Genomic DNA, 12,559 nt, shown 5'->3' with positions numbered 1-12,559 from the left:
GAAATCCTATATGCTGTGGAGCCACTAGGCCCGTGCGCCACAACTACTGAGCCTGTGCTCTAGAGCCTACGAGCCACAACTACTGAGCCTGCGCGTCTGGAGCCTGTGCCCCGCAACGAGAGGCCGCGACAGTGAAAGGCCCGCGCACCACAGTGAAGAGTGGCCCTCGCTGCCGCAACTAGAGAAAGCCCTTGCACAGAAACGAAGACCCAACACAGGCAAAAAAAAAAAGTTCTAATTTTGTAAAAGGTCTGCAAACCACTGTCCTGAGAGGAAGATGACTGTGTCTCTGTCTCTCGCAGCTAAGCATCTGCCAACGTTTGCGCAGAACGGAGCTGTAGCGTGGCTCCTGCCTGCTTTGACTGTAGAGCAGGTCTAGGTCCACGCTGGCAGCTCCTCGGCTCCAGGGGCTCAGGAGGCACCTTTCAGCAAAATGAATCTCCTTAGGCGCGAGAGTCATTTGTTTTCCAAACTCCCTTCTCTGGTCTAATTCCCAATTTCCCTGCATTTTACAAATGCAATTAACAAGCCTCCATCAGTTCCTGGCCGACAGCCCTCATCAGTCAATACGGAGACTGCAGGAGGCTGAAGGGGGAGGGAAGGTTCAAGAAGGGAAGGTTGTTGCAGTATGGGGGAGAAGAGGCTTTACCCCTCTATTTCTGTGGATAACCCTTCCCAGCCCCTTGGCCTCAAAGGATGACACTGCACTGTCACCCTCACCAACCACTTTCTTCCTTCTTGCCAACTAAGACAAAGCAGTGTTTATGCCCTCCTCTCCCATTTCTTAATTTCTCCCATCAACCTCCTCTATCTCCCCTATGTCCTATGTCTTCTCTTTAACAGAAGGCCTTGCCATCTGCTGCCACCATAGCTTGGGAAGCCCCTCAGCGCTGGGTGTGATAAATCAGCCATCTCTGCCCTCAGCAGGGCCTCTTCCCCACCCACAAGTTCCAGTGAAAATTTTGTGCCGCTTCCTGCCCAGGAGACTATAAGTCCACCATCATTTCCCTCTGTCTCCCACACTGGCACACACTGCAGGGACAGGACAGGGTTCACCAGGCTGGTGGTCACTACTGCTTTCACACACACCTCTTTGTCCCCTTTTCCCAGGGTCAAAGCCTTCCCTTCCCAACTGGCTTACCCTCTTCACCTTTCTGCTCTGCATGTAGCATTAGCCTCCCCTCCCCCACCACAGGAGGAGAGCTTTTTTCCTCTGCAGCTCAGCCTGGTACAGCCCTGTGCATCTTTCCACCTCATCAACTTTTCATCTCTTTGCAAACAGAATCAGGAAGTCTCTCCCTCCTCCCTCCCTCTCCTTCTCCTTTGTTATTGGCTTCATGAGTGGGGACATTAATGTATTCACTAGACAATGTCTTCACACCACTGTTTCCTGTAATTACAGTCACTTCCCTCCCACTGTCCCGGCTTATTTGACTGTAAAGTGCTTGGAGGAGGGACAGTGTGGAGAAAAGACACAACACAGGCTGAGATCGAGTAGTGTAATGTTAACATCCAAGAAAGTAAAACAAATAATACCTCTGCAGTAGCTCAGTAACAACGGGTAACACATGGAGGTCAACGCACCAGAGATTTTAAAAAACTGATCGATACAATCAGGGACCCCCTCCACTAGAAGATGGGGAGCTGTACCCATATTACCAACAACAGTGACCCCAAGCAAGGCAAGCAGCCACATCTGCCCTCCTTCAGGGGGTAGATCCACTATACTTGTCATGTAGATCAGCTACATTGTCACTGGAGACTCGGATCCAGCCATCCTCCCGGACATGGTAGAGGTTGACGGAACCTCCTGAGTAGGCATCTCTGTAGGTGGCTTGGTAGATGGCTCGACGGGCCAAATCATAGGCCTCTTCCACCTCCAGGTCATAGGAGTAACCCCTATCCATGACCCCATAAGCATACACAGAGCCAGAACCTACAGAGAAGGTGGCCCCTGAGATCCGGTTTCCTTCACTGTCCACGTAGTAGAGGCCTGGAAAGAGAGATGAGGTTAGTAAGAAAAAAATGATCACCCCTTCTGACATCTGATTCATCCTCCAAGGCAACAGTTCTCCATTCCTGTTGAAACCCAGGGAAGACCAAAAGAAATACAAGAAAATAGCACTTCTATAAAATTACTTTAAAAAAAGGTGAAGAAATCAAATTAAACTTTAAGACTTCAGGATTCTACACATACCATCCCATCCTACCTCACATTACAGTAACTGCCTTGTCTGTCTCCTCTGTACAACCAAAAAGCAAGTATAATTCAAATGACTTAGGTTTCAAGCACAGAACTTCAGGCACTGTGAGAGGTAATATTTAAGACAATCCTGGGATTCCCCTGGCGGTCCAGTGGTTAAGACTCTGCACTTCCAATGCAGGGGGTGCAGGTTCGATCCCTGGTTGGCGAACTAGGATCCCACAGGCTGTGCAGCCAAAAAATGAAGGAAAAAAAAACCAAAAAGACAATCCTAACCCTCAGAGTTTAGACTATCTGGAGTGCAAAGCACACCTCACACAGTAAGAGAATAAAGCCTATAATTTAAAATCATATTGTAAAGACCTGCACTGTCCAGTATGGTAGCCACTAGCCACATGTGACTACTGAGCATTTGAAATGAAGCTAGTACCACATCATAATAATATTTTGGATCTACTGGGTTAAATAAATTATTAAAATTAATTTTCCTTTTTAATTTTAAAAATGTGGCTATTATAACATTTAAAATTACATGTATGGCTCACCCTATATTTCTATTGGACAGTGCTGATACAGTGGTAGGCCAGGTCAACCACCTATTTTTTATTTTAATTTTTAAAATTAATTTCTTTTTTTTGGCTGCACTGAGCAGCCTGTGGGATCTTAGTTCCCCAAACCTGGGCCCTACGCAGTGAAAGCGGACAGTCCTAACCACCTGACTGCCAGGGAATTCCCCCAACCACTGATTTTTTTTTTATAAAGTTTTATTGGAACATAGCCACAGCCATTTGTGTATATATTGTCTATGACTGCTTTTTTGCTAAAACAATGGAGCTATGTAGTTGAGACAAAGATCATATAGCCTGCAAGCCTAGAATATTTACTTATATTTGGCCCTTTATGAAAAAGTTAGCCAACCTCTGCTATAGACAAAAGTTTAGACAAAGATGTAGTAAAATTTTTATCATTTCCATCTGCCCACTGGGCCTCTCCAGCTGGATGCCTTTGTCACCAAATTCATATTTAAATTTCCTGTCCTCAAATACTTTCAGTGGTTCTCCATTACCTACCAAACTCACCTGTCTTCTGCCTCATCAATCCACTTCCTTCTGTATTTTCAAATTCTGTCAATGCATCACTAATCTTTTTCCTATTTCAGTGGTTCTCAACACTCACTATGCATCAGAATCATCTAAGGAAGTTTTGTGTTTTGTTTTTTTTTTTCCACAACAAGCGGCTTGCAGGATCTTAGTTTCTGGATCAGGGATCAAACCCAGGCCCGGGCTGTGAAAGTGCTGAGTCCTAGCCACTGGACCACCAGGGAATTCCCAGGAAGTTTTTACAAAAGATGCCTAGGACTTACTCCAGGTATTCTTTTTCAACTGGTCTGGGTGGGGGACAAGCACGGGTCTAGATTCGTAAGTTCTTCAGGTGATTATGATACAAGCCAGGTTGAAAAGCACTGCCCTTATCAGTTTTCAGGTTCCGATGGTTCTAACATGGAGCCCCTCAAGTCTCATTGCCACTACCTTGCGTAGTAAGCCCACCATCTGGTTCCAATTGCTTCACAATTAAACTAGACTTTAGTTCCAATTAAATTAGATGTCCAGTTACTTCCCCCAAAATCTCATGCTTCTTCCCTGTCTTTTGTTCATTGTTTCCTTTCTCTCATTTTCACATCCAGGAAAATGAGTCCTCCTCAATTCCTCCCATCAGAAGCAATCCCCTCCACCTCACAAATTCCTTCAGCATTTTATTGGTTCTCTTTAAAGTGGCATTCATCTCATTCAGCCTTGCATTAAGTAATCTGTGACCCTTTCTCAGTCAGCTTGAGGCCAGGGGCTGACTCATCCTGAATGGGACAGCTTGTCAGGAGGGCTTCTTGAGATGGTACAATTTAGGTTATGCTATGACTTCCTGGGTTTTCCTTACTAGCCAGTTTCTGTACTTTCTTACACTGTTTTCCACCACCTGGGACCAATCCAATAGCTAAGGGTTCAAAACAACATTTCTGAAATGCTACCCTACACCACACAAGATGTATGGAACTGTTCTTTCACACTTTTCAAAGAGAAAAGTGTTTCCATTTCCAAAGTAACAAACTGAGCTCCTCTATCACATGCACTTTTAAATCTCTCCTCATTCATCCTCAATATTGAGTAATGAACTAATATTCTCCAAAGCAAATGAAAAAGTGGCAGGTATCCTACAGTTGTTCAAAAGAGGAAAACTAGGCATTTAGAAAGCAGGTAAATGAGGGAATTCCCTGGTGGTCCAGTGGTTGGGACTCAGTGCTTTCACTGGTCAGGAATCCCTGACAGTTCAATTCCTAGTCAGGGATCCCACAAGTCGTGCAGTCAAAAAAAAAAAGGGGGGGGGGGTAAATGAATGAAGCAAAACCAATAGGAGGAAAGAGTAACTATTTTCAAGCACCAAAGGGGAAAATTAAACAGAAAGTGACTAGCTGTATCCCAGCTTGACTAAAGGGACATTCAAAATTGGCTGAAAAAGAACTGATATCAGATACAAGACTGAATTTCCTGGAAAGGTTTTTATATACCAGAAAGAAAAATAGGCTAAGGAATTTCTTTTCAGAGATGACAACAGGACCTAGGTGATTATATCAAGCAAAGAAAGGAGATGAGCCCAAAGGGCCCCCCTTCTAGGCCAAAGACTCTCTTCAGGAAAAAAGGGAAGAGAAATAACTTCTGAGTAGGAACTTAGTTTCGCTGTCCAATATGGTAGACACCAGCGACATGTGGCTGTTGAGCACCTTAAATGGGGCTAATGACACATGCCAAAATGATAATATTTTAGTTATTTTGGATTAAGAGAACTGTTAAAATTAATTTCACCCATTTCTTTTCACTTTTAAAATACAACCATTAAAAAATGTAAAATTACATGTGCGGCTCACATTGTATTTCTATCAGACGGCACTGACTAGAGTTTTTATGCCTATTAGCCGATTTAATTATAAATACAACTCTTTGCAGGTCTTATCATTTTACAGGAGATGCCAGAAGGAAATACATTATGTGTCAGACACTACATGCTTGACATGTATTACCTCATGGAACCTATGTAACAGATGATGAAACAGTCTGAGAAAATAAGCAAACTGCCCAAGGTCACATGGGTGGTCAATGACACAGCTGATCTACTTTCCTGCCCCTTCCTACACTACAGCCCTTCCTTGAACAAACAGACAAAAGGACTGAGAACTAACCAACACATCCCCAGCATTGACATAAGCTCCTTCATTCACCTGTTCATCCAACCCCTCCTCTCTGTAGTGCCAGCCCAAGAATCACATGGTTGCAGCTTAACTCACCAGGGCCTCTCTTATCCCAGCCACAGATCATGGTGCCCATGGACAGCCCCATGCCTTTATACTGATACACCATGTTGGCAAGCAGCTTGGAGGCAGCTGCTACCGAGATGCGCTCCTTGTTTCGAAGCTCATAGATTCGACACTGCCGAGCCAACAGCCGCTCCCAAAAGCTGCAATCCGCTGCACCCCCAGCCATGGTACCCAGCAGGTAGGGGTTGATCTCTATCACCTTCTTTACTGTCTGGGAGGCAATGTAGGCACCTGCTGTGGCCCGGGAGTCTGCTGCAACAATGACTCCATGGTGAAACTGTTAAGATCAGAGGAAACACAAAACAGGCCACATGAGACGACAAAAACATCATCTTTGACATTTCTTTATGCATCAGTGCAAACCCAGAACATCTCTGTCTCTGCCGTTTTATACTTCACAACATCCTTTCCCTCATATTAATATCACTGGAGCTTCACATCAATCCCTTGACATGGAAGTACCTTCAGTATTACCTTCACTTGATGGCTGAGGAATGAGATCGAATGACTTACCCTAGATCATACAGCCAGTTATTGCAAAGCTGGGCCAAGAATCCCAATTGTCTGGCTCCTAGTATAGTGCTTCCTCCCACCAACCTTCCTCCTCAAGCCATAACGTTTCGGTAACCCTGGCCTATCGGGGCTACTCAGTTTCTAAAACCTTTGGTGGTTACAACAGCCTTCCCTCTGCCAGTGTTCAGTGCTGCTGCGGCCTTTCCTGGACAGGAGCACCCTGGGGTCGCCTAGGTATCAGCCCAAGCAGTCTCGGGCTCCTTCTCCCACTTACCACACGCCCCGCCCTTCCAGCCCCATCGCCCCCCACTCCCGCCAGAGCTAGAACCGAGGCCTCTCGGGGCAGTGAGACAGCGAAACCGCCGGGACGGGGGTGAGAGGCCCGAGCCTCCGCCTGGGTTTCGTGGCCGCGGCCACCGCGGGTTCCGGACCCGCTGGGAGATCGGGAAGGGCGAGGGCGCGCGCAACTCAGCCCGGCGCGACGGCTGGGTCCGCACCTTGAAGGCCAGGGTGGTGGTTCCATGAAGCATTTCGATTCTCGGCTCCTCTGGGACACCCCAGCTGGGCGCGACCAGGCTCAGCCCATCGCTGGGACTCCCTGGACCCAGGTCCAGCAGATCCGCACGACCTCCGAGCCCGAAAAACCCACGCCGGTTCACGGGTAGCGGCCTCTCCAACACGCTGGCCAGCGCCATGTCTAGTAAGGGCAAAGGGAAACTGTCTGCCAGAACGCCTAGCAAAGAGCGGCCGGGCAACGCCTCGTCGTCACAGCTTCACTCCCTATTAAATCTATTACAGGGAGCAACCATTTTAACTCCTGGCAACCACGCCTCCAAACACAAGAGCCAGACGCGAGTGATTATTTTCACCGAGGAGGAAAAAATAAATGGCTTCACTCCCCTTAAATTACAAAGGGATGTGGCTGCCATCTTGATTTTGGTCACGTAAACAACACGGGATTAGATTAACCTCAGATTCATAGGAAGCAATCGCAAACGTCCAGGTTGAGGGAAGGAAGTGGGGCCGGCCATCTTTCAGCAGGGCGTGACTGGATGAAAACCTGTTCTAAACCAGTAGCGGTAAACCAGCCCCGCCCCGCCCGGTGTCCAAGCAACGCTTACATCACTACTGCTTCAGCAGTCTGTTAACGCGACTGAAGTTGCCATTTTGTGTAAGGGCACTCTCTAATACTGGGTAATATAATGATCTACGCTGAGGCCATTTTCCTATGAAGTTAGTAAAACCACAGTAGTTTGTGCTAAAAAGCGCAACAAAATAAGAGCGCTATACCGCTTGTTGTTTGATAACATCAATCGCCACGCTAGCCATGTTCTCTAACATTAACCAATTTTTAAGATTCAGTATTGTCTTTACTCCCACCCTCTGGTGGAAATTCTACTAAGTAATGAATTGACCAAACGGCAGATAGAAGAGTAAAGAAGGAAAAGCAAAGGGCCCAGTTAATCCACAGACTGGGTTCGCAATTCAGCTCCTGAATAACTGAGTCAATAGTAATTTACCATTTCAGAGCCCGGAGGAAAGTTGAGGCTCCATAAAGACGTACATAGAGGTTTTCTGACTTAAGTTAGCTAAGATAAGCTCTTATTCAGGAATGTGCTGTATTTCATTGTCTCTCCCTCTCATCACCCACCTTCATTTTTCAACCCTTTTGGGAACCATAACAAGCAAGGAAGTGGGCAAGTGTATGAAATGTTGCCTCCTGCTTTATGGTTCTATGAAGTCAGCATCTGCCCTTTCTTGTTGGATTCCAGCAGCATCATCCATCAATATCTAAATTCCTGGGCTTCGCTGGTGGCGCAGTGGTTGAGAATCCGCCTGCCAATGTAGGGGACACGAGTTCGATCCCTGGTCCGGGAAGATCCCACATGCTGTGGAGCAACTGAGCACATACGCCACAACTACTGAGGCTGTGCTCTAGAGCCCGTGAGCCACAACTACTGAGCCCGTGTGCCACAACTACTGAAGCACGCACCTGGAGCCTGTGCTCTGCAACAAGTGAAGCCACCGCAATGAGAAGCCCGTGCACCACAACGAAGAGTAGCCCCTGCTCACCGCAACTAGAGAAAGCCCGTGTGCAGCAATGAACACCCAACACAGCCAAAAATAAATAAACTTATTAAAAAAAATATATATATATATATATATATATATATATATATATCTCAATTCCTCTTTCCTCTGATGCCCAACTCAGCCCCTCCTCCTCCCAACAGACTCTGAGAGTGTTGTGTTTTTTTGGGGTTTTTTTTTGCGGTACGCGCGCCTCTCACCGCTGTGGCCCCTCCCGTTGTGGAGCACAGGCTCCGGACGCGCAGGCTCAGCGGCCATGGCTTACGGGCCCAGCCACTCCGCGGCATGTGGGATCCTCCCGGACGGGGGGCATGAACCCGTATCCCCTGCACTGGCAGGCGGACCCTCAACCACTACGCCACCAGGGAAGCCCCATGAGAGTGTTGTATTTTTAATGCTGAAATTTGGCAACTCTTTCCAAACCCAAACATCAGAATGTAATGAAGCAGAAGATCTTTCTGTGGGTCTCACACTTGGATGGTGTGGAAAATGCAGAGTGCCTCTGTTTACTGAGCATGTATTATTTTGCAGTCACTCCTGCAATGCAACTAATCCTCCTGACTTCTCTCAGTGGTTCTTTCACTCTGCCACTAATGCTGTCTGCCTCTCTTAAGGCACTTTCACATTTTACCTGGTTATAAATACACATTTATCTCCCACTGTATTGTGAGCTTTTAAAGACTGGCATTTCTCGGGAATTCCCTGGCGGTCCAGTGGTTAGGACTCCACACTTTCAGCGCCAGGGGCCCAGGTTCAATCTTTGGTCAGGGAACTAAGATCCCACAAGCTGCATGGCATGGCCAAAAAAACCCAACAACTGTAAAGACAGGCATTTCTCTACTATTTACCTCTGTGCCCACTGTGTGCTTAATACACGTTTGCAAAATGAACACATGAAAGCATGACAATAATGTTGTTCCAGTCACAGAGGCTTGAAGCCCTGGCTCATCTTGACAATTCCCCTTCCTTTACTCCATGTCCACTAGGTTGCCAAGTCCTGTTCATTTTCCCTCTACAGTGCTTCTCACATTCTTTTTCATTGCAACTGATACCACCTTTGGATTCTTATCTCCTCACTCCCGAATAACTGAAACATTCTCCTGATTTTTCTGGGTACAAACTATGTCTCTAATTTATTCTGCACAGCACCAGATTGATTTTCCTGAAACATCATCTTGATCTTATCATTTGCCTGCTTAAAAATGGTCTGTAAGGTTCAGTTCCTCAGCATGCATTCAAGGCCTTCCATAATCTGTTCCCAATTTACCTTACATTAGTTCTCTGCTCCAAGGTCCCACTCAGGGAGACCTCAAAGAGGAGAGGTACAAATGATCAGTGCTGCTGTTGGTGGGAATATAAATTGGTGCAGTCACTATGGAGAATAGTATGGAGGTTCCTCAAAAAAAATTAAAAATAGAACTACCATATGACCTAGTAATCCCATGTCTGGGTGTTTATCCAAAGGAAATGAAATCACTATCTCGTAGAGATAGCTGCACCCCAATGTTCATTGCAGCATTATTCACAATTGCCAAGACATGGAAACAATATCCATCATCAATGCATGAATGCATAAAGTGTTATATATGTAGTAGAACATTATTCAGCCATAAAAAGGAAGGAAGTCCTGCCATCTGTGACAACTTGGATGAAACTTGAAGGCATTTTGCTAAGTGCAAGAAGGCAGATGGAGAAGAACAAATACTGTATGATCTTACTTATATGTAGAATCTAACAAAGCCGAACTTTTAGAAACAGATAGTAGATTGGTGGTTGCCAGAGGCTCAGGGTTGGAGAAAATGAGATGTTGGTCAAAAGTGTACAAACTTCCAGTCATATGAGGAATAAGTTCTGGGAATCTAACATACAGCACGGCAACTATAGTTAACAATACTCTTGTATACTTGAAAGTTGCCAAGAGAGTAGATCTTAAATGTTCTTATCATAACAACAACAAAAATGGTAATCAAGTAAGATGAAGTATTTAACTTACCTTATGGTGTAAACATTTGCAATACACAGACACACACACAGAGGTATCAAATCATCATATTGTACACCTTAAACTTACGCAATGTTATATGTCCATTGTATCTCAATAAAGCAGGGGTTGGGGGAAGAAAACAATGATAAGTGCTGTAGTTCAGAGGTGAGAGAGTTTGGTATAGATTGGGGTGAGGTTGGGGTTCCAGGAAGGCTTTGCCAAGGAGGTCTGGATCATTTCCTTAAATATCACTTAGATCCCCTTTCTTCTCAAACTCACAGCCCCTCCTCTCTCAGCGCAGATCTGGGAAAGATTTTCAGAATAGGTGGTACTTAAGCCAGACTTGGAAAGATAGGATTCAAAAAGATGAAGGGGAGGTGGGAGATGTGTTAGGAATCGTGTGAAAAGAGGTTGTGGTGGATGGATTAGGATTGGACCACAGTGGGCCTTAAATGGCAGCCTGGGGTGGACTTGATCTTGTAACCCTTCAACGTTTCTTACTAGAGGAGACATGGGATTTGAGTGATACCTTAGGAAATCATGTCAGTGTGGAGGATAAGGTTAGAGGGGGAGACTGGTGGGTGGCCAGTTACTGGGCCACTCACCTGGGCAGATCTGACTTAATAATGGCCTGACTTAAGAGACGTGGCAATCCAGCCATATATAGTCTAAGACTTAGTTGTTAGAAAGAGGAGACGTTCTTATCTCTTTGGTAAGATTCCCATGTGGTCCTACACCAAGGAAGAAAGAAGGACTAGTTGGACCTTTGTGTGACTTCCTGGTTTCTCCAGTCTTCCCCTGACACGTTACACTTGCCCTTAGTACTGAGACTCCGGGAAACTATGATGCCACAGCCTCAGCATCATGATGTCTGGAGGGTCCGGGCTCTTTCCTTTGCATGTATGTCTGTTTCTTTGAATAAACCCCTTCCCATAGCACCTCTCTGAGCTGTAATGTTTAGTAAAACATACTCCATATGGAGGAAGCTGTAGCTTGTCACTCTGCCCCAAGTACTTTATGTTTCTGAAGGGCCAGCTGTCAGGGTCCACCCTTGGTTGGTCTAAGACTTAGACTCAGCATTACGGCATCAAAGTCCATTGTTTCTCCTGCCTTGGAACCACAAACCAGTCTCTTGCCATTGAGAACTATTGGGCAGCAGGGGGACCAATAGATCCTTTCAGTTACATCCTCAGAACTTTAACACCAGTCAGAGAAGCTATACTGCCAGAGAACTGTCAGAAGTGCCATGTTTGTATGCAGCTGGAAGTTCATGTTCACCCCCAAAGCGGAGGAGAAAAAGATCTCCAGGTTCTAGCTCCCCTTCACCTGGCCCCTCAGTACTCTGCCTTTCTGAAGTTAGCTGAGCGCCCCATACCAGGCTCTCTTGCTCTTGTCTCTTTTGTCCTTACCCCAGGCCATTTCTCTTTCCTCACCTTGACCATGAGGTGAACCTGTGAACTCAGTGTCATAGCTCCCCGACCCCACACCCCGGAAGAGAGAACCCAGCATTAGAGACTCCCGCCACGGTGGATCCATGGCAATCTATTCCGTTTTTTTTTTTTTTTTTTTTTTTTGCGGTACGCGAGCCTCTGCCTGCTGTGGCCTCTCCCATCGCGGAGCACAGGCTCCGGATGCGCAGGCTCAGCGGCCACGGCTCACGGGCCCAGCCGCTCCGCGTCATGTGGGATCTTCCCGGACCGGGGCACGAACCCGTGTGCCCTGCATCGGCAGGCGGACTCTCAACCACTGCGCCACCAGGGAAGCCCTATTCCGTTTTGTTGGCCAAACCGCACAGCTTGTGGGATCCCAGCTCCGCAACCAGGGATCGAACCCGGGCCACAGCAGTGAAAGCCCGGCATCCCAACCACTAGGCCAACCGGGGAACGCCCATGGCAATCTCTTCTGGCTGTGCCATTGCACTGACTTGTCTCCACCTTTCCCTAGGCCGGGAGCCCTTTCAGGGCAAGGGCAGGGCCTTATTTATCTTTGCGCACCCAGTGCCCCCCACAGGAAAACCCAGAGGAACCCAGCTCTGCTCCTTCCATGGTGCCCCTTTTTCTTTTCACTTACCCAGCCACCACCCAACTCCAGGTGCTTGGAGGATGACAGACAGGAGACTCCTTGGATGACGCTTGGGTGTGTCATGGGCAGCGTCTCCCCAGCGCTGGAGACTCTGCTGGCCTCGTTCTGTCTCCCCTCAGCAGTCCTCTGAGGGAGAGGGCGTTGCTCTGTCAGCCACTCCCAAAGCCTGGCTTGGGGTTGGGGAGAAGGGAAGCCACAGATCACACGCCTTCCCAGCTGGTTCTGGCTGCAGCCCAGCTCCTCCTTGCCCTCTCTCTTCCTCCGCCTGACCCAGCTCACAAAACCCTGCCTTTCTCCTTCCAACCTTCGCTGGCCCCCAGGG

The 12,559-nt window shown here is 47.1% G+C and overlaps 1 protein-coding gene across 1 annotated transcript; it reads right to left on the bottom strand.

Annotated features, from left to right (window-relative positions):
* Positions 1–1,485: 1,485 nt before the first annotated feature.
* Positions 1,486–7,130, bottom strand: PSMB5 (proteasome 20S subunit beta 5). Its single transcript, XM_059058769.2, has 3 exons — positions 6,578–7,130; positions 5,538–5,844; positions 1,486–1,993 (listed from the first exon to the last, which is right to left on the bottom strand). The coding sequence occupies exons 1-3, from the start codon at positions 6,773–6,775 to the stop codon at positions 1,707–1,709; spliced, it is 792 nt and encodes a 263-aa protein (XP_058914752.1). The 5' UTR covers positions 6,776–7,130; the 3' UTR covers positions 1,486–1,706.
* Between the last annotated feature and the right edge of the window lie 5,429 nt (positions 7,131–12,559).

This window comes from Kogia breviceps, chromosome 3, assembly GCF_026419965.1.
Source record: "Kogia breviceps isolate mKogBre1 chromosome 3, mKogBre1 haplotype 1, whole genome shotgun sequence".
In the NCBI taxonomy this organism is placed as follows: Eukaryota; Metazoa; Chordata; class Mammalia; order Artiodactyla; family Physeteridae; genus Kogia; species Kogia breviceps.
Note: the sequence above shows the minus strand (reverse complement) of the source record. Positions and strands in the feature narration are given on the sequence as shown.

Excerpts from the sequence above, each read along its gene's own strand:
- PSMB5 (XM_059058769.2), bottom strand. The coding sequence starts at position 6,775 with ATGGCGCTGGCCAGCGTGTTGGAGAGGCCGCTACCCGTGAACCGGCGT. Across the intron at positions 5,845-6,577 it reads CCACCACCCTGGCCTTCAAG|TTTCACCATGGAGTCATTGT; the intron begins GTGCGGACCCAG and ends TGATCTTAACAG. Across the intron at positions 1,994-5,537 it reads CTGGGATAAGAGAGGCCCTG|GCCTCTACTACGTGGACAGT; the intron begins GTGAGTTAAGCT and ends CTCTCTTTCCAG.